The 21,398-nt window shown below is 41.7% G+C and overlaps 1 protein-coding gene across 1 annotated transcript in view; it reads right to left on the bottom strand.

The window, feature by feature from the left end:
• The window catches only part of LOC137368764 (neuronal acetylcholine receptor subunit alpha-7-like), a 135,094-nt gene that overhangs the window by 30,011 nt on the left and 83,685 nt on the right, over positions 1 to 21,398 (bottom strand). The window contains exon 4 of the mRNA XM_068028962.1: positions 19,834 to 19,943. Coding sequence (XP_067885063.1) covers positions 19,834 to 19,943 — 110 coding nt within the window. The remainder of the gene's footprint in view (positions 1 to 19,833; positions 19,944 to 21,398) is intronic.

The raw sequence follows: 21,398 nt of genomic DNA, 5'->3' as shown, positions 1-21,398 counted from the left end.
TGAGAAATGCCCTTCCTATGCAATAGATTTGTTTTAAGTGCAGTCATTGCTGTTATCAGGGGAACATTTTTCTGTACAGCAACACTACTGAGATGAAAAAGCAAATCATTTACTTCTGGTGCTCAACAAACAGAGGGGGTTAAATTGGCTGATACTAGCAGGGCTCATAGTGAAGCAGCAGCCTGATTTTTTATCATGTCCAATCTTCTTTCCACAATAGTTCACAGAATGAAAATTCAATCACTTTTTGGAGACTTGTTTCCTAGTCTCATTGTTGATTTTGCTTGGATTGAAAATAAAAATCTTGGCAATATTTTCCAAGTCAGTGGAAAATAAAAACTGGTATAGTGCTATGAGCCTGTTTCGCGCTGCTGGCAAAGACCAATTTCACACCGTGACATCCTAAAGCACACTAATGCACCACGGAATCTAATACAGGATGGAGGGAAGCCATTCGGCCCATTGTGCTTGTATATGTGGTCTTGTATTGTACAGGGTTAGTTTCAAATATGCTAATGTTTTCATTTGTAATTGCATCGTCCAGTATTTTAGTAAAGGTTAATGTTCATTTTTATCCTCAGTGTGGACAGAAAACAGAAAAAGTATCAAGAAGGCTACAGCTGAACGCATAATATGGGGGGGGGGGGGGGGGTGTGAATTAGTTGATTTGCCTCCAAAGATGATTCTCCAGCACTGACATCCCATTACTTTACTGTGTGTTGAGGTATGAATAAGATGGTTTGAGTAAGAGGGTAACCCCCCCCACCACCCCCAAGCTGAAAGTTAATGCAAAGAGCCATGATATTGGTATTCCTCCTTCGTTACCTAGTCATCACTATAAAAACTAAAAAAATACACAAGCTATGTATTTCTTGCCTTTATGTAGCTTTGCAGTGACCTTCAAAACATAAATCATTTTCGAACTTTCGTAATTTGAACTCATAACTTTTATAAGTAATGCCCATTTTTCTGCAATATCTCCTTGTAATATGGCCTCTTGTAAACATGCCATATGGTGAGTACTCATTATAGACTGTGCAGAGGTTGTGTGCATATATAGTGATTGCTTAATTTAACTTCAAAAAAATTGCCCTGAAGCTGACAGTGACCCAATATCATTAAAAGGGATATTGTAGTCTTAATGCTTTTGTCTGTATCTCATATACAATCTCCAATTTCCTCTGATTAATCTTCTCTGACTCCAATCATCCCATCCACTTCTTATCGAGCTATCTCCAGTCATTGTCCTCTTTACCCTACTAAATCTCTATTGATTTTCTCGGCGGACCCATTTGTAAAATTTTATCAGCTGCAAAGGTGCTTTTGCAGTCACGAGCAAAAAATTGTCATCCTTTACCCAGATTTCCTGGAAACAAGCAGGATATTGAACTTTGCCTGAAATTAAACTAGGCTGAACTATAAGATAAAGAATGCACCTGAAGTATCATATCTGGATACTGCATTATAAATGGAGTAGATGTTGAGTTATGAATAAGATGGTATGTGTAACAGGGGTACTCCCTGAGCTGTGGGTGTAGGGACAAGTTATGTTATCCAAACAGAGCCATGATACTTGTATTTCTCCTTCATTATTGCACTTGCATCTTATTCCCTAATCTGTAAATAAAAACAATTACTGTTGAAACTAAATCTTTTATTTACAATATTGAAATTGGATGTATTGATAATCTTCTTTAAAAAATTGTAAAGTATATATTATATCTTTTGATATCTAACTATAGAGCTGAATTATTTTTCAAATAATGCACAAATGTGCATGACATTTGCTTCTGCAGAGGACAGGAACTTCATGTAGCAGGGGGTGGAGAACACAATTAAAATTCTATAACTGATGTTCTCAGTAAATATGCTAGTTGGTTTCTAACTCTATGATAGCTAAGGTGAATCTGAGGTGAATCTGCTTTTTCAGTATTAATTTCTTTGATAGAATGACCTCCATTTCCCTGAGGTGCAAATTGCCATTTAAATACAAAAGTGAAGAACTCCTCTTAATCTGTGGAATTGAATTTTGGAAGATTGTAAATATTCCTTTTCATACGTTAAGAGCTGCTATTTGATTACTTACAGGAAAGGATTATGATCCACATGGAAACTGAGCTGCTTATTACCCAAATGTTCCCTTCTCTATTTTCACATTCTACACCAGTACTGCACAAGCTGGACTGCAGATTGGACTATATCCGCCAATCAACAAAGTTCATATAAGGATGCTAAATGAGCATACATGTCATTCTTTTGTGCACTAGTAGCACACAGAGAGATAGAACTTTTAAAAAATTCTTTCACGGGTGTGGGTGTCGCTGGCTAGGACAGCATTTATTGCCCATCCCAAATCGTCCTTGAGAAGGTGGTCGTAACCCGTCTTCTTGAACCGCTACAGTGGAGTAAGTACACCCAAAGTACTGTTAGGTAGGGAGTTCCAGGATTTTGACCCAGCAATAACGGCGCTATAGCTCCAAGTCAGGACAGTGAGTGGCTTGGAGGGGAACTTGTAGGCGGTGGTGTTCCCATGCATCTGCTCCCCTTGTCCTTCTAGGTGGTAGAGGTCATGGGTTTGAAAGGTGCTGTCGAAGGAGCCTTGGTGAGTTGCTGCAGTGCATCTTGTAGATGGTACACACTGCCGCCACTGTGCGTCGGTGGTGGAGGGAGTGAATGTTTAAGGTGGTGGATGGGGTGCCAATCAAGCAGGCTGCTTTGTCCTGGATGGTGTCGAGCTTCTTGAGTGCTGTTGGAGCTGCACTCAAACAGGCAAGTGGAGAATATTCCATCACAATCCTGACTTGTGCCTTGTAGATGGTGGACATGGATTGGGGAGTCAGGAGGTGAGTTACATGCTGCAGAATTTCCAGCCTCTGACCTGCTCTTGTAGCCAAAGTACTTATATGGCTATTCCAGTTAAGTTTCTAGTCAATGGTAACACCCAGGATGTAGACAGTCGGGGTTTCAGTGATGGTAATGCCATTGAATGTCAAGGGGAGATGGTTGGATTCTCTCTTATTGGAGATGCTCATTTCCTGGCACTTGTGTGGCACAAATGTTACTTGCCACTTATCAGCCCAAGCCTGAATTTGTCCAGGACTTGCTGCATATGGACACGGACTGCTTCAGTATCTGAGGAGTTGAGAATGCTGCTGAACATTGTGCAGTCATCAGCGAACACTCCCACTTCTGACCTTATGATGGAGGGAATGTCATTGATGAAGCAGCTGAAGATGGTTGGACCTAGGACACCACCCTAAGGAACTCCTGCAGTGATGTCCTGGGACTGAGATGACTGACCTCCAACAACCACACCCATCTTCTTTTGTGCTAAGTATGGCTCCAACGAGTGGAGTTTTCCCCCTGAATCCCATTGACTTCAGTTTTGCTAGGGCTCCTTGATGCCACACTCGGTCAAATGCTGACTTATTGTCAAGGGCAGTTGCTCTCATCTCACCTTTTGAGTTCAGCTCCTTTGTCCATGTTTGGACCAAGGCTGTAATGAGGTCAGAGGCTGAGTGGCCCTGGCGGAAATCAAACTGAGCATTAGTGAACGGTTATTGCTAAGCAAGTGCTGCTTGATAGCACTGTCGACAACACCTTCCATCACTTTACTGATGATTGAGAGTAGACTGATGGGGCGGTACTTGGCTGAGTTGGATTTGTCCTGCTTTTCTTGTATAGGACATACAAGGGCAATTTTCCACATTTTTTGGTAGATGCCAGTTCTATACTGTACTGGAACAGCTTGGCTAGGGGTGCAGCCAGTTCTGGAGCACAAATCTTCAATACTATTACTGGAATATTGTCAGGGCACATAGCCTTTGCAGTATCCAGTGCCTTCAGCCATTTCTTGATATCATGTGGAGTGAATTGAATTGGCTGAAGACTGGCATCTGTGATGCTGGGGACCTCTGGAGGAGGCCAAGGTGACTCATCCATTCGGTACTTCTGACTGAAGATGGTTGCAATTGCTTCAGCCTTGTCTTTTACACAGATGTGCTGGGCTCCCCCATCATTGAAGATTGGGATGTTTGTGAAGGCTCCTCCTCCTGTTAGTTGCTTAATTTTCCACCACCATTCATGACTGGATGGGTATTAAGTGTTCATACTTGAGCTTTGCTTATTGGAAAACATATTCCATGTGCTACAATTCCGGTATTTAACAAGATAGTTTGATAGATCCAAGTCAGTTGTGCTAGAAAACACAAGTTATTGGCTCAGCCTAGTTAAACCTGGCCTAAAATAATTATTTCTTTAGTGAAATGGGCTTTCCATAGGCCCTAGGATTCATTTAATTTAGAGAAAAGTACCGAGGATTGGTGAGTAATCACGGCAAACACATGGTGACTGGGATAAAAACAGAAAGTGCTGGAAATACTCAGCAGGTCAGGCAGCATCTGTGGAGAAAGAAACAGAGTTAACGTTTCAAGTCAGTGACCTTTCATCAGAACTAGCAAAGGTAAGAAAAGTATTAGGTTTTAAGCAAGTGGTGGTGGTGGTGAGGAAGAGAACAAAAGGGAAGGTGTGTGATAGGGCAGAGGGCAGGAGAGATTAAATAAAAAAATGTCATGGGACAAAGGCAAAGAGTGTGTTAACACAGGGGGTGTTAAGGCAGAACAATGAGCATCTCTGTCCAAAAGTACAGCATGAAAAACAGGAACATGGTTAAAAAAAATTTTAAAAAAATAAAAAAAGGTCAGTCATGCTCTGAAATTGTTGAATTCAATATTCAGTCTGCAAGGCTGTAGAGTGCCTAGTCGAATGATGAGGTGCTGTGCCTTGAGCTTGAGTGGATGTTCACTGGAACACTGCAGTAGGTCAAAGGCAGAAAGGTGAGCATAACAGCACTGTGGGTGTACCTACCCCACATGAACTGCAGCAATTCAAGAAAGTGACTCACCACCACCTTCTCAAGGGCAATTAGAGATGGGCAATTAATGCTGGCCTAGCCAGTGATTCCCACATCCCATGAAAAAATGAGAGCAGGGTGCTGTTTTGAAATGGCAAGCAACTGGAAGCTCGGGGTCATGTTTATGGACTGAGTGGAGGTGTTTTGCAAAGTGGTCACCCAATTTAAGTTTGATTTCCCCAATGTAGAGGTGACTGCATTGCGAGCAGCAAATACAGAATACTAAATTGAAAGAAGTACAATAAATCACTGCTTCACCTGGAAGGGCTTTGGATGGTGAGGAGAGGGCAGGTGAAATAGCAGGTATTACGCCTCCTGCAATTGCATGAGAAGATGCTGTGGGAAGGGGATTAGGTGTCGGTGATGATGGAGGAGTGGACCAGGGTGCAGAGGGAGCGATCCCTTTGGAATGCTGACAGGGGAGGGGAAGGGAAGATGGCATCATGCTGGTGGTGGCGGAAATGGCGGAAGATGATCTTTTGGATGTGGAGGCTGGTGGGATGGAAAGTGAGGACAAGGGGAACCCTGTCATGGTTCTGGGAGGGAGGGGAAGGGGTGAGGGCAGAAGTGCGGGAAATGGGTCAGACACGTTTGAGGGCCCTGTTAACCACAGTGGGGGGAATCCTTGGTTAAGGGAAAAGAAAGACCTATCAGAAATGCTATTGTGGAAGGTTGCATCATCAGAACAGATGGATCGGAGATGGAGAAACTGTGAGAATGGGATGGAGTCCTTACAGGAAACTGGGTGTGAGGAAGTGTAGTCAAGGTAACCATGGGAGTTGGTGGGCTTATAATGAATATTAGTGGACAGCTTATTCCCAGAGATGGAAACAGAGAAGTCGAGGAAGGGAAGGGAAGTATTGGAGCTGGACCATGTAAAGTTGAGAGAAGGGTGGAAATTGGAAGCAAAGTGATGAAGTTTTCCAGTTCGCGGCACCGATACAGTCATCAATGTAATGGAACAAGAGGTGAGGGTGAGGCCTGAGTAGGACTGGAACAAGGAATGTTTGACACATCTCACAAAAACACAGGCATAACTAGGATCCATGTGGATACCCATAGCAGTACCCTTTTATTTGAAGGAAGTGAGTGGAGTTGAAGGAGAAGTTGTTCAATGTAACAAGAAGTTCAGCAAGACGGATTAGGCACTCTACAGCCCTGCAGACTCAACATTGATTTCAACAATTGCAGAGCATGACTGGATGTTTTTCATTTTTTTTTTAACCATGTGCCTGGTTTTCATGTTGTGCTTTTGGACAGAACTGATCATTATTCTGCCATTAACACTCTCTCTGGACTAAAGCTTTGTCTTTCACCACAGCCATTAACGTGCATTTTGCCTTTGTCCCATGACATCTTTGTTATTTAATCTCTCCTTCCCTCTGCCCTACCACACACCTTCCCTTTTGTTCTCCCCGCCACCACCCCCACTCCTTCCACTTGCTTAACCGTAATACTCTTCTTACCTTTACAAGTTCTGATGAAAGGTCACAGACCTAAAACATTAACTCTCTCCACATATGTTGCCTGACCTGCTGAGTATTTCCAGCACTTTCTGTTTTTATTTCAGATTTTCCGCATCTGTAGTATTTTGCTTTTATTTACATAGTGACTAGGTATAGGGCTTGTGGTGAATCCTCAGATTCCTTATTCATTGGAAGGAGCTGCAATTTGGTAGTGATGAGTAATAATTTACTTGCTGTTCGTTTAAGACAGCAGAGCAAAATATATGGTGCGCATGCTGTGGACTTGGGTAGCTCAGATTTTATTTTAAATTCTAGAACTGCCACATTCCTATTCTCAGCGGGAAGAAAATACCGCAAAATTGTTTCAAATTGAGTATAAAGAATAGGATTAGTTTTGTTATAAATGCCAGAAATCTTCTGTTTTTTTTTTCAAAGGAAAAGGAAAGGCTTACATATCAAACAACTGGATATAGTGCTATCTCAGCAAAAGACCAAAATTAATGCCTAAAGCATTTAAAATAAAATGGTGGTGACCAGTAATTCTTCTTAGGCAGCCCCTCGGGATTAAGGATAACTTGCTTCCACTCTGCTGCAATGGGTTCTGAGATGGCTAATTCACCCAAAGCGTGATCTGCAGATTGTGGCACATGCAGGGCACGTGGTTAAATTGTCAGCGAATCCCAGAGATATTGTTAACCCAGGAAGATGGAACAATTGATAACTTACAAAGGTGCAGGGTATTCAGAAAGGATAAGGGCAGAAATAGGAAAGGTGAAAGGGTAGACTAATATGCCTGTGACTCCTGGTTGATCAAGCAAGCATTTCAAGAAAAGCTATTGTATGAAATGATCTGGCAAGTTATCCTCAATGAGATGAAGGCCAAGATTTTGGGAGCTTGCTGTAAACTAGCCAGCCAAGATATGGAGAATAACTGGTCATTTTACGCTGATATTAAAAAGATGAGCAAGACTAAAACAAAAATTCACTGATGTAGGACATTAGCCAGTCCAGGATAAACTGGGAATGCCCAAGTGTTAAAGTCTATGAGCTTGTCAATATTATACATTAATACTTCTTAGCTGAGTGCAATAGAGAGTCCTGGAGAGTTAGTCCTGTTCTAGACATAGTTCTTGAGTGATCCTGACATTATCAGGTTGTAGATGTACCCTTAATGCTAGACATAAGTGACCAGAGCACCATCAATTTTAATCTACCTTGGTAAATATTGCAGGTGTCTAATCACATCCATGTACACAAGTTCAGGTGGGCAAATTGGGTCTATCAATGAGGCCTAGAGGGAATGTGTTGAAATTTGAACATGATGCCAAAATAGAAGCAATCGTAATTCTTTCGAAGATCAAAGAAAACTGCAAAGGGAAACTGATAAGAAGGAATGGACTAAAAAGTGGCAAATGGAATTCAATGTCTGCAAATGTGAGGCGACATATTTTGCTTTAAAAAGTACCAACAGCATTCTGAATGGAAGTAGGCCTGTGTTGTTTGGGAGCAGAGAGATTTGCAGTGACAGGTTCACAGAGCATTAAAGACAATACATCAGGCTGATAAGGTCATTAAAAAAAGCTAATGGAATTCCAGATTTTATCACAACAAATATAAAAGCTAAGAAGTAATGATAAGTCTATAAAACATCTGAATGAGACCTCAGAGTGCTGTGTGCAGTATTGGGCCCATACTATTGGAAGGATAGCTGTATTTAGAAAGGATACAACAAAGATTTACCAGGCTGTTGCCTGATAGAAGGAAATACAAATGCAAAGAAAGACTTGAAAAATTAGCTATTTTATTGTTGGAACATTACAGATTGGGGGAGATATAATGGAAGTGTTTAACATTCTGAAAGGGTGAAACAGTAAATAAAAGCAAACTGTCTCTATTGAGGGGTCAAGATGAACAATCATGGATGCAAAAGATTTAGAATAGAGACTTCTTTATAAAGAAAGTTGCGAGACTGTCAAATTCACTTCCATGGTTAGTGGTTGAAAGAGGAACTGTGTCCATGTTCAAGATTAGATTGGAGAAGTGAATGAAGGGCAAGGGGATAAAGATATACAGGTACAAGGTCAGTAAATGTAATTAGGATTATTTGCTCATGCAATGATGAAGATGCTACACCACCCTACTTCAATGGCTCTTCTATTCAAATTAAACAGACTACTCCTTTGCATTCTATCCTGTGGTCCAGGACAGAACCTTCCCTCCCTGCAGCCCCAGTTATTTTCTCAATTGGTCTTTTGGTGCCTGACTGCCTGTATTGTATTGTGACGGAAACCACACATGCCAAATGGAAATATTAATTTCGTCATATGGAACACTGCTTGAAACATTTTACTGGATATTACAAATAACTTAAAATGCAGAACTGAACAACTAAAGATGGCCACACACATTTGCATATGAGATGACAAAGGCTGGCTGAGAGACAGAGGTGAATTACCCAGTCTAGCTGGAACAATGGGGTGCTCCCTGGTTCAATTAGCGAGATTGGTTTTGTCTATAGTGGTGATAAAAAGCCATCGACACCCTTTGACTTTGAAAGAACCAACCCCCCGCACCCCCCCCCTCCTTTACCAAGTATATCTGACAAACTCTGAAGTTCAAACAACCCTCCAGGAATTTCTGGTCACTTGACATATCTGCTGGTGTAGCACTGAATTTGTGAATTGTACTTCTGAGTGAAAAAGAGACTGTAATTGAACCTCAAGAAGAAAGCATCTCTCTCTCTGTCTCTCTCTCCAGCAAAGTCCCAGGGAAACCTCAATGGCAGCTACTAAGCCTCAAGACTGCAGAACCTTACAGGCGACGATCAAGAAGGCAGATAAAACCTCTCTTCGGCCTTCTGGAACCAGGGAAGCAAGTCTGAATTGTGAATGTGGCCCCAGCGAGGACTCCAAGACTTTAACTTCAATTAAGGACATTGCAACTCAGTATTTGAATTCCATTTATTACAGACTTTGCTTCAACCTCCCAACTTTTTCTTCCCCTCTGTATCTATTTATGTGTGTGTGTGCTTCTTGTATGACTGTGAGCATGGATACATCGTGTATTTTAGTAATTTTAACCAGTTCAGAGTGATAAGATTAATAAACTTACATCCTTCTTGTTTGAAATCAAGAAAACCTGTCTGATTTGTTCATTTGCAATTGTAATTAGAGTAACAGGAGCAAGTGCTGAGTTGGTAAAGTAAACCATTGTGTTTAAAAAGATAAACTCTGTTACAGCCAAACCAGAGAAGGGGCAAAAGTGGAGCCTGAGACTCCTTCCTCACCTAGTCGTAACAGTTTGCCCCCAAAAGTCCTTCGCTCTCATGATTTTTAATCTTTTTCTTCACAGACTGAAATTGAAGGACATTGCAACACAATACTGAGATTTAAAAAAAAATTGCAGTTGTGGTAAAGAAATACTTATTATTTAACCTCTGTGGAAAACATCTTTCTACATATAAACACTTCTTGTCTGGGGGACCTTTATTCCATCCTTGTGAGAATACACTTTGGCTTGAAAAATTGCAAGAATTTCCCTAGGAAAGAAAGAAATCTTTGCATTTATAAGAACATAAGAAATAGGAGCAGGAGTAGGCTACATAGCTCCTCAAGCCTGCTCCACTATTCAACAAGATCATAACTCGTCTTCCACCTAAACTCCACCTTCTCACACTGTCCCCATATCCCTTAATTCTCTTAGTATCCAAAAGTCGAATATACGCAATGACTGAGCATCCACAACTCTCTGAGGTAGACAATTCCAAAGATTCAAAACCCTTTGAGTGAAGAAATTTCTCCTCATCTCAGATCTAAATGGCTGACCCGTTATTCTGAGACTGTGACCCCATGTTGTAGATTCCCCAGCTCGGGGAAATATTTTCTCAGCACCTACCCAGTTAAACCCCTTAAGAACTTTATATGTTTAATTAGATCACCTCTCATTCTTTGAAACTCCTGGAAATATAAGCCTAGTCTACTCAATCGCTCCTCATAGGACAATCCCCTCATCCCAGGAACCAGTCCAGTGAACCTTCGTTGCACTCCCTCTTGGGCAAGTTTGTCCTTCCTTAGGAAAGAGACCAAAACTGTACACAGCACTCCAGGTGTGGCCTGATCAACACCCTGTATAATTTTACTAAGACTTCTTTATTCTTATATTCCAATCTTTTTGTAACCATTTGCTTTCCTAATTGCTTGCTGTACCTTCATGTTAACTTTCTGTGATTCATGTACAAGGATACCCTGGTCCCTCTGAATGCAAACATTTTCCAGTCTCTCACCATTCAAAAAATGTTCTGCTTTTCTATGTTTCTTACCAAAGTGGATAACTTCACACTTTGCCACATTGTATTCCATCTGTCATGCTCCTGTCCACTCACCTAACTGCTCTAGATCCCTCTACAGCCTCTTTGCATCCTCCTCACTGCTCACTTTCCCACCTAACTTTGTATTGTCAGCAAATTTGGATCTGTTATCGTGTTTGACTAATTTATTAGAGTTCTTGAGGAAGTAACCAGCAACGTGGATAAAGGGGAACCTGTGAATGTGGTGTACTTGGATTTCCAGAAGGCATTTGACAAGGTACCACATCAAAGGTTACTGAACACAATAACAGCCAATGGTGTACGGTGTAACGTATTAGCATTGGATAGAGGATTAGTTAGCTAACAGGAAACAAAGAGTAGGCATAAATGGGTTATTTTCAGGTTGGCAAGCTGTAACTAGTGGAGTGCCACAGGGATCAGTGCTGGGGCCTCAACTATTTACAATCTATATCAATGACTTCGAATGAAGGGACAGAATGTATGGTTGCTAAATTTGCTGATGACACAAAGATAGGTAGGAGAGTAAGTTGTGAAGAGGACTTAAGGAGTCTGCAAAGGGATATAGATAGGTTAAATGAGTGGGCAAAGATTTGGCAGATGGAGTATAATGTGGGAAAGTGTGAACTTGTCCACTTTTGCTGGAAAAATAGAAAAGCAACATATTATTTAAATGTAGAGAGATTGCAGAACTCTGAGATGCAGAAGGATCTGGATGTCCTAGTACACAAAACACAAAAGGTTAGTATGCAGGTACAGCAAGTATTGAGAAGGCAAATGCAATGTTGTCATTTATTACAAGGGAAATGGAATATAAAAGTAGAGCTGTTTTGCGACAGCTGTACAGGGCATTGGTGAGGCTACATCTAGAGTACTGTATACAGTTTTAGTCTCCTTACTTAAGAAAGGATGTAATTGCATTGGAAGTAGTTCAGAGAAGGTTCACTTGACTAATTCCTGGGATGAGAGGATTATCTTATGAAGAAAGGTTGGACAGTTTGGGTCTGTATTCATTGGAGTTTAGAAAGATGAGTGGTGACCTTATTGAAACCTATAAGATCCTGAAGGGACTTGACAGGGTGATGTTGTAAGAATGTATCCTTGTGTGGGAGAGACTAAAACTAGGGGGCACAGTTTAAAATATAAGGGGTCGCCCATTTAAGACAGAGATGAGGAGAATTTTTTTCTCTCAAAAGGTTGTGAGTCTGTGGAACTCTCTTCCCTGGACAGCAGTGGAGGCAGAGTCATTGAATGTTTTTAAGGCAGAGGTAGACAGAGTCTTGACAAACAAGGGAGTCAAAGGGTATCAGGGTAGATAGGAAAGTGGAGTTGAGACCACAAACAGATCTTACAGAATGGTGGAGCAGGCTCACGGGACCGAATAGCCTACTCCTGCTCCTAGTTCATATGTTCGTATGTATGTACATATGTACTATGTACCCTCATTTAACTCATTAGTATAGATTGTAAGTAGCTGAGGCCCAAGTACTGATGCTTGTGGTATCCACTAATTACAACTTGCTAACCTGAAAATAGAGTCATTGAGTCATTTATGGCACATAAGAAGGCCATTTGGCCCATTGAGTCCTTGCCAGCTCTTCACAGAGCTTTGCAGTCAGTCCCACTCCCTGTAAGTCTATTTCTCTCAGGTGGCCATTCATCTTCTTGAAGTCATTGATCGTCTCCGCTTCCACCTCCCTTGTGGGCAGCGAGTTCCAGGTCATTACCACTCATTGTGTAAAAAAGTGATTCCTCAATTTCCCCTTCATCTCTTGCCCAAAGCTTTCAATCTGTGTCCCCTAGTCCTTGTACCATTTGTTAATGGGAACAGTTTTTTCTTTGTCTAATTTATCAAAGCCTATCATAATCTTGTATACGTCTATTAAATATCCTCTCAATCTTCTTTGTTCTAAGGAAAACAAACCCAGCTTTTCCAATCTAACCTTGTAACTCAAATCCCCCATCTGAGGAAACATTCTAGTAAATCTCTTCTGCACCCTCTCAAGGATCCTCACATCCTTCCGAAAGTGTGGTGACCTGAACTGGATGCAATACTCCAGTTGGGGCCTAACCAGAGCTTTATAAAGGTTCAACATAACTTCTTTGCTTTAGTAGTCAATGTCTGTATTTATAAAGCCCAAGATCCCTTATGCTTTACTAACCACACTCTCAATATGTCCTGCCACCTTCAAAGATGGATGCATATGCACCCCCAGGTCCCTCTGTTCCTGCACACTCTAGATCTGTGCCATTAAGTATATATTGCCTCTCCCTTTTCCTTCTGCCAAAATGCATCAAATCACACTTCTCAGTTTTCAAATCCATCTGCCACCTCGCTACCCATTCTGCTAGCCTATCTATCTCCTGTTGCAGGCAGTTCATATCATCCTCACTGTTTGCTTCACCACCAAGTTTGGTGTTGTCAGCAATTTTGAGATGCTACTCTGTATTCCAAGATCCAAGTAGCTACGGAAAAACACAGTGGTCACAGCACTGACCCTTGGGGAACACCACTGTCTACCATCCTCCAGTCTGAAAAACAACAATTTACTATGACTTGCTGTTTTTTTTAATCCAATTGGACACTGACCCTCCTATTCCATGAGCCTCAATTTTGTTAACCAGCCTTTTATGTGGTACCTTCTCAAATACTTTCTTAAAATCCATATGAACAACATCCACCACATTCCCTTCATCAGCCTTCTCTGTTACTTCATCAAAGAATTCAATTAGATTAGTTAAGCATGATCTGCCTTTTACAAATGTCCCATTTATTCCTACCCTCTGTTTCTGTCCATTGATCAATCCTCAATCCATGCTAATATATTACCTCAATCCCATGAGTCCTAATTTTGTGTAATAAGCTTGCTTTTTGAAAATCCAAATACACTGCATTCACTGGCTTCCCTTATCTATCTTATTAGTTACATCCTAAAAAACTCTAACAGATTTGTCAAACACAATTTCCTGTTCGTCAATCCAAGTTGACTCTGCTTAATCATATTATGATTTTCTAAATGCCCTGTTATCACATTCCTAATAGCAGATAATCGAATTTTGCTTATGACTGATGTTAGGTTGATTGGCTTATAGTTCCCTGTTTCCCTCTTCCTCCTTTCTAAAATAGTGGGGTTATGTTTGCTACCTTCCCATCCTTGGGAATTGTTCTAGAATTTAAGGAATTGTGGAAGATATAAACCTATTCATCCACTGTCTCTGCAGATACCTCTTTTAAAATCCTAGTCATCAGATCCAGGGGATTTGTCACCACTTAGTCCCATTGTCATACAGACCCCCACCTGCCAAGAATGAGGCATATTAATTTTATCATATGAACATTGATTTTAAACTACTGCTGGAGTGAAGAAATGACTTGTTTGAAGATCACCAGACACTGGGCTGGAAGGATATTTGCATACTAAGAGACGCTGCTTGTGGAGGCAAAGGGCTATTCCCTGCTCCAATTAACCCAAATAGATTTTGATCACCAGACATTGAAGATGTAAGGAAGCGCATTCCAGGCACTGCTAAGATGATACAATTCACAGAGCCAGGACTGGTTAAACAACCTAGTCACATGACTAACCTGCTGGGCAACTTGGGGTTTTATGAATTGTGTCACAGAGATAGGAGCAGAAGGCAATATGCAACTGAGGCTGAAACAAGTAAGTCTCTCACCTAGCTCTCTCTCTGTCTCTCTCTCATTTTCTCCCAAGCCACCAGACCCAGGGAAGACACGTAAACCTCAAGAGAGAAAAAAGTCCTACATCGGAACAAGTTGAAGCGTGAACTGGGCCCCAATGAATAGCAAGATTTACCAGCAACCAAAGACTCCACATTAAACTTAAAGGACTGTAACTATCAGATATTGCCTCAGACTTTTCCCCATTATTCTTTCTAATTTTTCTGTCTCTATCTGCGTGTGTGTTTATCGCTCATGCTTGCTAGCATGGTCGTGTTGCATATTCGTAGTTGTTAACCGGATTAGAGTTTAACATTAACAAACTTCTACCTTTCTTGTTTAAATCTAAGGAAATCTGTTTGTAGTCTTTGCCTTACCACTGGATCAGTGAACAAGGATTCACTTTAAACCCTTTCAAATTAAACACTGTCTTACGACCAGGTGAGAAAAAAGTCTAGGGTTCCCTTTCAGCCTTCACCTGTTCTTACAGTAACAGGGTTTAATTTTAAACACCTCGTGTTTTCAGCTCACCCTTGGTGAATCCTTGTTCACCGCTTTCCAATTATAAGGCAAAGAAACCTGCACAAACAGGCTTTCTTAGGTTTAAAGAAGAAAAGTTGAAATTTATTAAACTTAAGCTTAAATTCTAAATTGGTTAACGCCTATGGATACACGACGCGCCCACGCTAGCATGCATACGCGATACACACATGCAAATAGAGACAGAAAAGAGCAGAAGAAAAATAAAGTGGAAAAGTTTGAGGCAATATCTGAAGAGTTGTTGTTACGGTTTTTTGAGCTCACTGTAGAGTCCTTGATTGTAGGTAGATCTTGCTTTTCGTTGGGGCCCAGTATTCTTCTTAAACCTTGTTCACTGTAGGAGACTTTTCTCTCTTGGGGTTCATGTGTCTTCAATGGATTCAGAGGCTTGTGAGAAAGAGGTGGGAGCAGACAGGAGAGATCTCTGTGGCCAGTTCAAAAGAAAATCCTGGAGCAGCAAGGTCATGTGACCAGCTGGTCTAACCAGTCCTGGCTCTTGTGGATTGTGCCCTCCTTAGCAGGCCCTGGAATGCACTTCCTCACCTATGATGTCTGTTAGTATGTAAATGTTTTTTTTTCCAGCCACGGCTGATCTGTTTAACAAGTCATTTCCTCGCTCCAACAACAGTTAAAAATCAATGTTCATGGCAAAATTGATGTGTCTCATTCTTGCAGGTGGGGGCCTAGCATGACACCTGTTACAGTTAAATTACGCAAAGGCGGAGAGGGAAGCCCTTAAACCCCTTCTCACCTGGTCATAACACCCATTAATGCCTGCAGTACTATTTCTTTACTTTTACTGATTTCTTTAAGTTCCTCATTCTCTCTAGTCCCTTGGTTCCCCATTATTTCTGCAATGTTGTTTGTATCTTCTACCTTGAAGACAGATACAAAGGCTGGGATTTTATTTGAGCGACGGGTCTCTTGACTTCTGGCAAAATCACCGCTGAGAACCGTATGTCGCTCCTTCTGTGTGAGGCTCGCTGAATCAAGTGCACAGTGGCGCAGTGGTTAGCACCGCAGCCTCACAGCTCCAGCGACCCGGGTTCAATTCTGGGTACTGCCTGTGTGGAGTTTGCAAGTTTTCCCTGTGTCTGCGTGGGTTTCCTCCGGGTGCTCCGGTTTCCTCCCACAGCCAAAAGACTTGCAGGTTGATAGGTAAATTGGCCATTATAAATTGCCCCTAGTATAGGTAGGTGGTAGGGGAATATAGGGACAGGTGAGGATGTGGTAGGAATATGGGATTAGTGTAGGATTAGTATAAATGGGTGGTTAATGGTCGGCACAGACTTGGTGGGCCGAAGGGCCTGTTTCCGTGCTGTATCTCTAAATCTAAAGCTAAAAAATCATAAAATCTAAAATCACAATTAGGCACTTAACTGGACAGCGGTGGGCCTTCCATGGGATGAAGAGCCCCAGCGACGGAAGTCCTGCCCTCTTAGAGCTTCCAGTCAATCAGAGGCCGACAGCTTGCTCTTTAACTGATCAGCGCCACCATGGATGTGCTGGCTGTTGCTGGTGCAGTACCCACCCAAGGCTCAGGAGCGTCTCTGGACCCAAGCCAAAGCTCGGTCAGGGCGGGAGGGGTCTCACGGGGTGGGGGGGTGTGGTGGACGGGTGTGTAGTGGATTAGGCAGCAAGGGCAGTGGGGTAACTCTCAGCGGGCCTCCTTTTCCCAATGTCAGATCTCTCTTAAGTGCGCTGCCGGAGCCGGCAAGCAACCTGCATAGGTTGTATGCTCTCTCTCTGCCTCCAAACCTGCCGCAGGGGAGAGCATAAAATTCCACCAAAGTATTTGATTCATATCTCTGTCATTTCCTTATTTCCCATTATACATCCACCTGGCTCTGCCTCTAATGGGCCCATGTCTACTTTCATTAAACTTCTCCTATTTACATAACCAACATTTACTATCTGTTTTATGTCTCTTGCTAGTCGACTCTCATGTTCTCTTTTCTTATAAATTTCTTGATCCTCCTTTGCTGAATTCTAAAGTCCTCCCAATCCCCTGTCTTCCGATTCATTTGGCAACATTATAAATCTTTTCCTTTGATCTAATACTATTTTTAACTCATCTTGTTATCCACAGTTGGACCACTTTTTCTGTGGAGCTTTACTGCCTTAAGGGAATGTATATTTGTTGCAAAATATGAATTAATTCTTTAATATAGCACATTTCATGACCCCAGGATGATCCAGAGCATTTTACAGCCAATGAGTACTTTTGAAATGTAGTCTATATTTTACTGAAGGAAATGAGGCAGCCAATTTGTGTAGAGCATGATTCCACAAACAGCAATGTGATAATAAAAGCAAAATACTGCAGATGCTGGAAATCTGAAATAAAAACAAGAAATGCTGGAAATACTCAGCAGGTCTGGCAGCATCTGTGGAGAGAGAAGCAGAGTAAACTTTTCAGGTCAGTGACCCTTTATCAGCAATGTGATAATTTGTTTTAGTTATGTTGGTGGAGGGTCAAATATGAGCGAGGACATTGGGGAGCCCTCCCCTGCTCTTTTTTAAAATAGTGCTTATAGGATCTTTTATATCCACCTGAGAGGGCAGAGGGGGCCTTAGTTTAACATCTCATCTGAAGATGCCACCTCCAACACTGCAGTCTTCCCTCCCTCCTTTACTGGAGTGTCAACCTAGCATTTTTGCTTTGGCATAAGGTTTGAACCAATATCCTCCTGACTCCAATGCAAGAGTGCTAACACTGGGCCACAACTGACACAAAACAGCTGACACTGAAGAAATATATTGGCATGCTGAAGCTCATTCATAGTGCACGGGAGCATAATGCATAATGCTGGGAGAGGAAGAGCTGGGCTAGTATGTTTTCAAGAGGTTATTAGCCATCAATTCACGGTTGTATGGCAGAAGATCAGTGGAAACTCTGGAAAAATTATATAAAGACCTTACTGTGTAGAAAAGCAGTTTAATGATTCCTATCAAGCCTCATCTCACTCATTGTTTCTCTGATGTTATATCAGGAGATCAAGAAATTTCCACAAAAGTTACACTGCATTAAACATAATCTGTGGAAAAATGATCGGACAACGTGACAGTGGGCCTTGTTGGAGGGTAAACTTTCACTCTCGCACCTCCCGTTATCCTAGAAAGGCCATTCCTTAAAAGGACTTATTAAGCCCCAAGCCATTTCTCTTGCTCTTAAAAAAAAAGGCGTATCTTAAAAGCAGTCAACAACCCTTTAATAATAATGCAGGTCTGGATCCCCAGGGCACTACCAGCTGAACTTGAGTTACTGGATGAAGTCAAGCAGGTGGCACTGTGGTAAAAGAGAATTATTGACCCCTCCAATTCAGACAGATTGCAGGCCAGAAAAGACTAGTAACACAGGCAAGAGACTTGCAGAGCATGCACAATTACCAACACTTATCCAGTTTTGTACATTTATAATCAGAACAACAGTTTTGCCTTTGGATTTTGAATGATTTGTTTCTTAGCTATGAATAACCACTGACATTCATAGGAATTGCAAATATGAAGGTATTATCATCTGGTTTCCTTCCCATTTCCTGCAGCTTAATCTATCATTGCCTGTTTGGTAAGAATGGTGGCAGTAAAACCACTTTAACCAGGGAAGCATAGTGGCCAACAGGGGAATGTCAGACAATGTATTCACATCCATCGTTCTACGCTGAGTGAGTTCTGAATCTTGACTTGATCTTCAGGGAAGCACTGAGCTGAGGTGAGGAGTTTCATCATGGGGAGAGAGGAAGTAAAAATTAGATGATGAATAAGCCTGGGCTTGATTTTAATACTACCCACTCGGAGGAAACCAGGAACTTCATTTAACTGTTCAGGACCCAACCATTTATGACCGTTTGTAATGTTAACCTGCTGGTGGGCACCTGGAAGTTTTACAAATCAAGTTCCTGTTCTGTTAACAGGAACTGATGTAATTTTACCTAGGGGCTGAAGCAGAGAAGTTTATCCACTATGCAAAAGCAGGTCTGCGGCTGCTCTGAAGACAGAAGATGCTCTTTTGGTATGTGGAGTCAAGAGTGCAACTCCAGTTCCCATGAGGACCATTGCAGCCTCCCCTGCCCTGGACTCCTCCTTCACCCACATTCCTTTTCTCTTGCAGCACCCTCCTGAAATCTTCTCTCTGCCACTTAGCTGGAAGGTGGTGGGGATCAAGGGGCTACCCAATCTTTGTCTGTCAGCAGCTGCTCTGCACCCTCTTTATTTCCTTCCTTGAAGGAAAGTGGGATGGCAACATTCAAAGTCATGTAGGCTCCGGCTGTCTCCACTAGGCAGGAAATAAACTCACCGGATTGGTACCGGAAACACACCTTGAGTTAAAATTTGTCCTCCCTCAACTTACTCTTGTGTGTTTCTTGCTGGCTGGTTACAAAACGTCTTTGGATGAATGAAGTGAATATTTGGGGAATAGTACATGACTTGGGCCAACTAAAGCTGGGGAATGAAAATACACCAAAATAATTTTCCCTACCACTGACAAGTGTTCAGACCGTGTTACAACCCTTTGGTTGGAGTAAGTAAAGTTCCACACACACTGGTACTTGTCACAAAAATGCTATTCTTCAGGTGTAAGTCTTCACAAGTGTCGCTGGCCTCATTTGAAGTTAATATATGTGTGCTTTCAGCAGGGGTCAACAGATACAAATTAGAAGTGGGGATCCTGGAAGATTTGTGTTGCTCTCAAATCCAGAAATGTTGAGTCCAGTTGTAATGCTCCTGCTCTCCCCCCTGCTGACAAATGCTAAAACCCAGAGCAGACTTGGGGATCGAATCTCAGATGTTCATGATTCATACAGCTCAGATATTCACTGAACAAAAAGAAACAACTAGTGCTGTTTGGTATCTGCTTCCACTACAAATCGATTACAGAATATTTCTCATAGTGTTTCTGATAACTTACCCACTTGGGCATTTTTCCTGCATGAGGATCATGGTGATGAAACTGAAGCACCAGCACAGTGACGACCACAGACAAGCCCACGATGAACATTGTGCTTGCGAAGTATCGAGCTGCAACGACAACACATGTTATCAGTATGATACTAGATTTAATAAGTTTGATGTTGTTACATTGCATTTTTACTAATTTCTCCACTCCTCTTCTGAAAGGATTGCTCTGTGCTTTGTCTATGGCACCGCATACATTACCAACCCCATGGTCTCTCACCAAAGTGGCCTCATGTGTTAACTGAGGCAGTGAGTTACAGTGGGCCATTCAATGTGAAGGACGTTGCACTTGAGCCCAATCCTGTCCTCACCGGGTGTACACGGACACATTTCCCAAAAAGGAGTCACTAGATCATGATCAAAACTGTGAATTCCAGCTCAGTCTATTCCCATCTCCAGTCCAGAGTGTTGACATCAATTTTATTACCATCTAGTCAGTTAACTCACCATAGACCGGAAACTGAAGTGAGGATCTTCTAATCTGTATGATTTAGTATTATACTTAGTGGGCCCTTTACCCACTGGATTTTTATCTTTTATTCAAAACAATATTAGTCATTCTGGTCTCAATTAAAGAGTAAATGCATTCCGGTGAATTGCCATGCAATCTTGATTCAAATTAGCGGAGAAAAAGAAACATACGTTCTTATCCTTTTCAAAACCAGTGAACCAAGTGGTAACAAATAATGTGGTTTCTTTCAGTCACTGCAGAGCAAAGGCAGATAAAGAAAGACATAAGACAATGTGCTAACTTACTTCCTTACCTGACCTGCTGGCTTTTTCCATCTTTACCATTCTTCCTTCATGACCAGAAGATGGCATTGATTCAGTCAGATACAAACTGGATAGATGCTTTTGTCAGAAAATAGTATTTTGGGATAAAGTATATGAGTAATTTAATACATGACACAAGGTAAGGGTAGGATGCGTGAGAAGAACAAGTGACTTTAGATCTATGTTTCCAAGACTTTCCACTACTGGGGTTTTTCTCACCTCATGTTTGGGTCTGTTGTAGACTGATTGATTATCATGATTAGTCAACAGCTCCGTATTGTTGTAGCATGTGACTACCAGAATGGTAGCAACTGAACTAGATGGATCTTGGACCTTTCTTCTTGTCATTCCTATGTTCCTGTGACTTGGTACTCACTCCAAGGACTCGCAGTCTTAACCTTGCATGCTGTTTCCTCCTATGACTCTTTTACCCCACACTTCCACTTGGTTTTGTGTCTCATGCTGCCCCTTGATCCTTACCTTGCACTGGTCCCACACACTCAAGACTCTGCTCCTTGGCCTGAGTAAAACATCTTGTATATTTATAAAGTCCAGAAAGAATGCCAAATTGAATCACAATAACTGCATTACTTTGATTTTTAAATGCAAGATGACAGGGCAATTATTGATAAACTTTATATTGGGACTTTTTTTATTTTTTATTTATTTAGAGATACAGCACTGAAACAGGCCCTTCAGCCCACCAAGTCTGTGCCGAACATTAACCACCCATTTATACTAATC

The sequence above is a fragment of the Heterodontus francisci genome, chromosome 4 (genome assembly GCF_036365525.1).
Source record: "Heterodontus francisci isolate sHetFra1 chromosome 4, sHetFra1.hap1, whole genome shotgun sequence".
Lineage (NCBI taxonomy): Eukaryota > Metazoa > Chordata > Chondrichthyes > Heterodontiformes > Heterodontidae > Heterodontus > Heterodontus francisci.
This window is presented reverse-complemented; position numbering and strand designations above follow the sequence as displayed.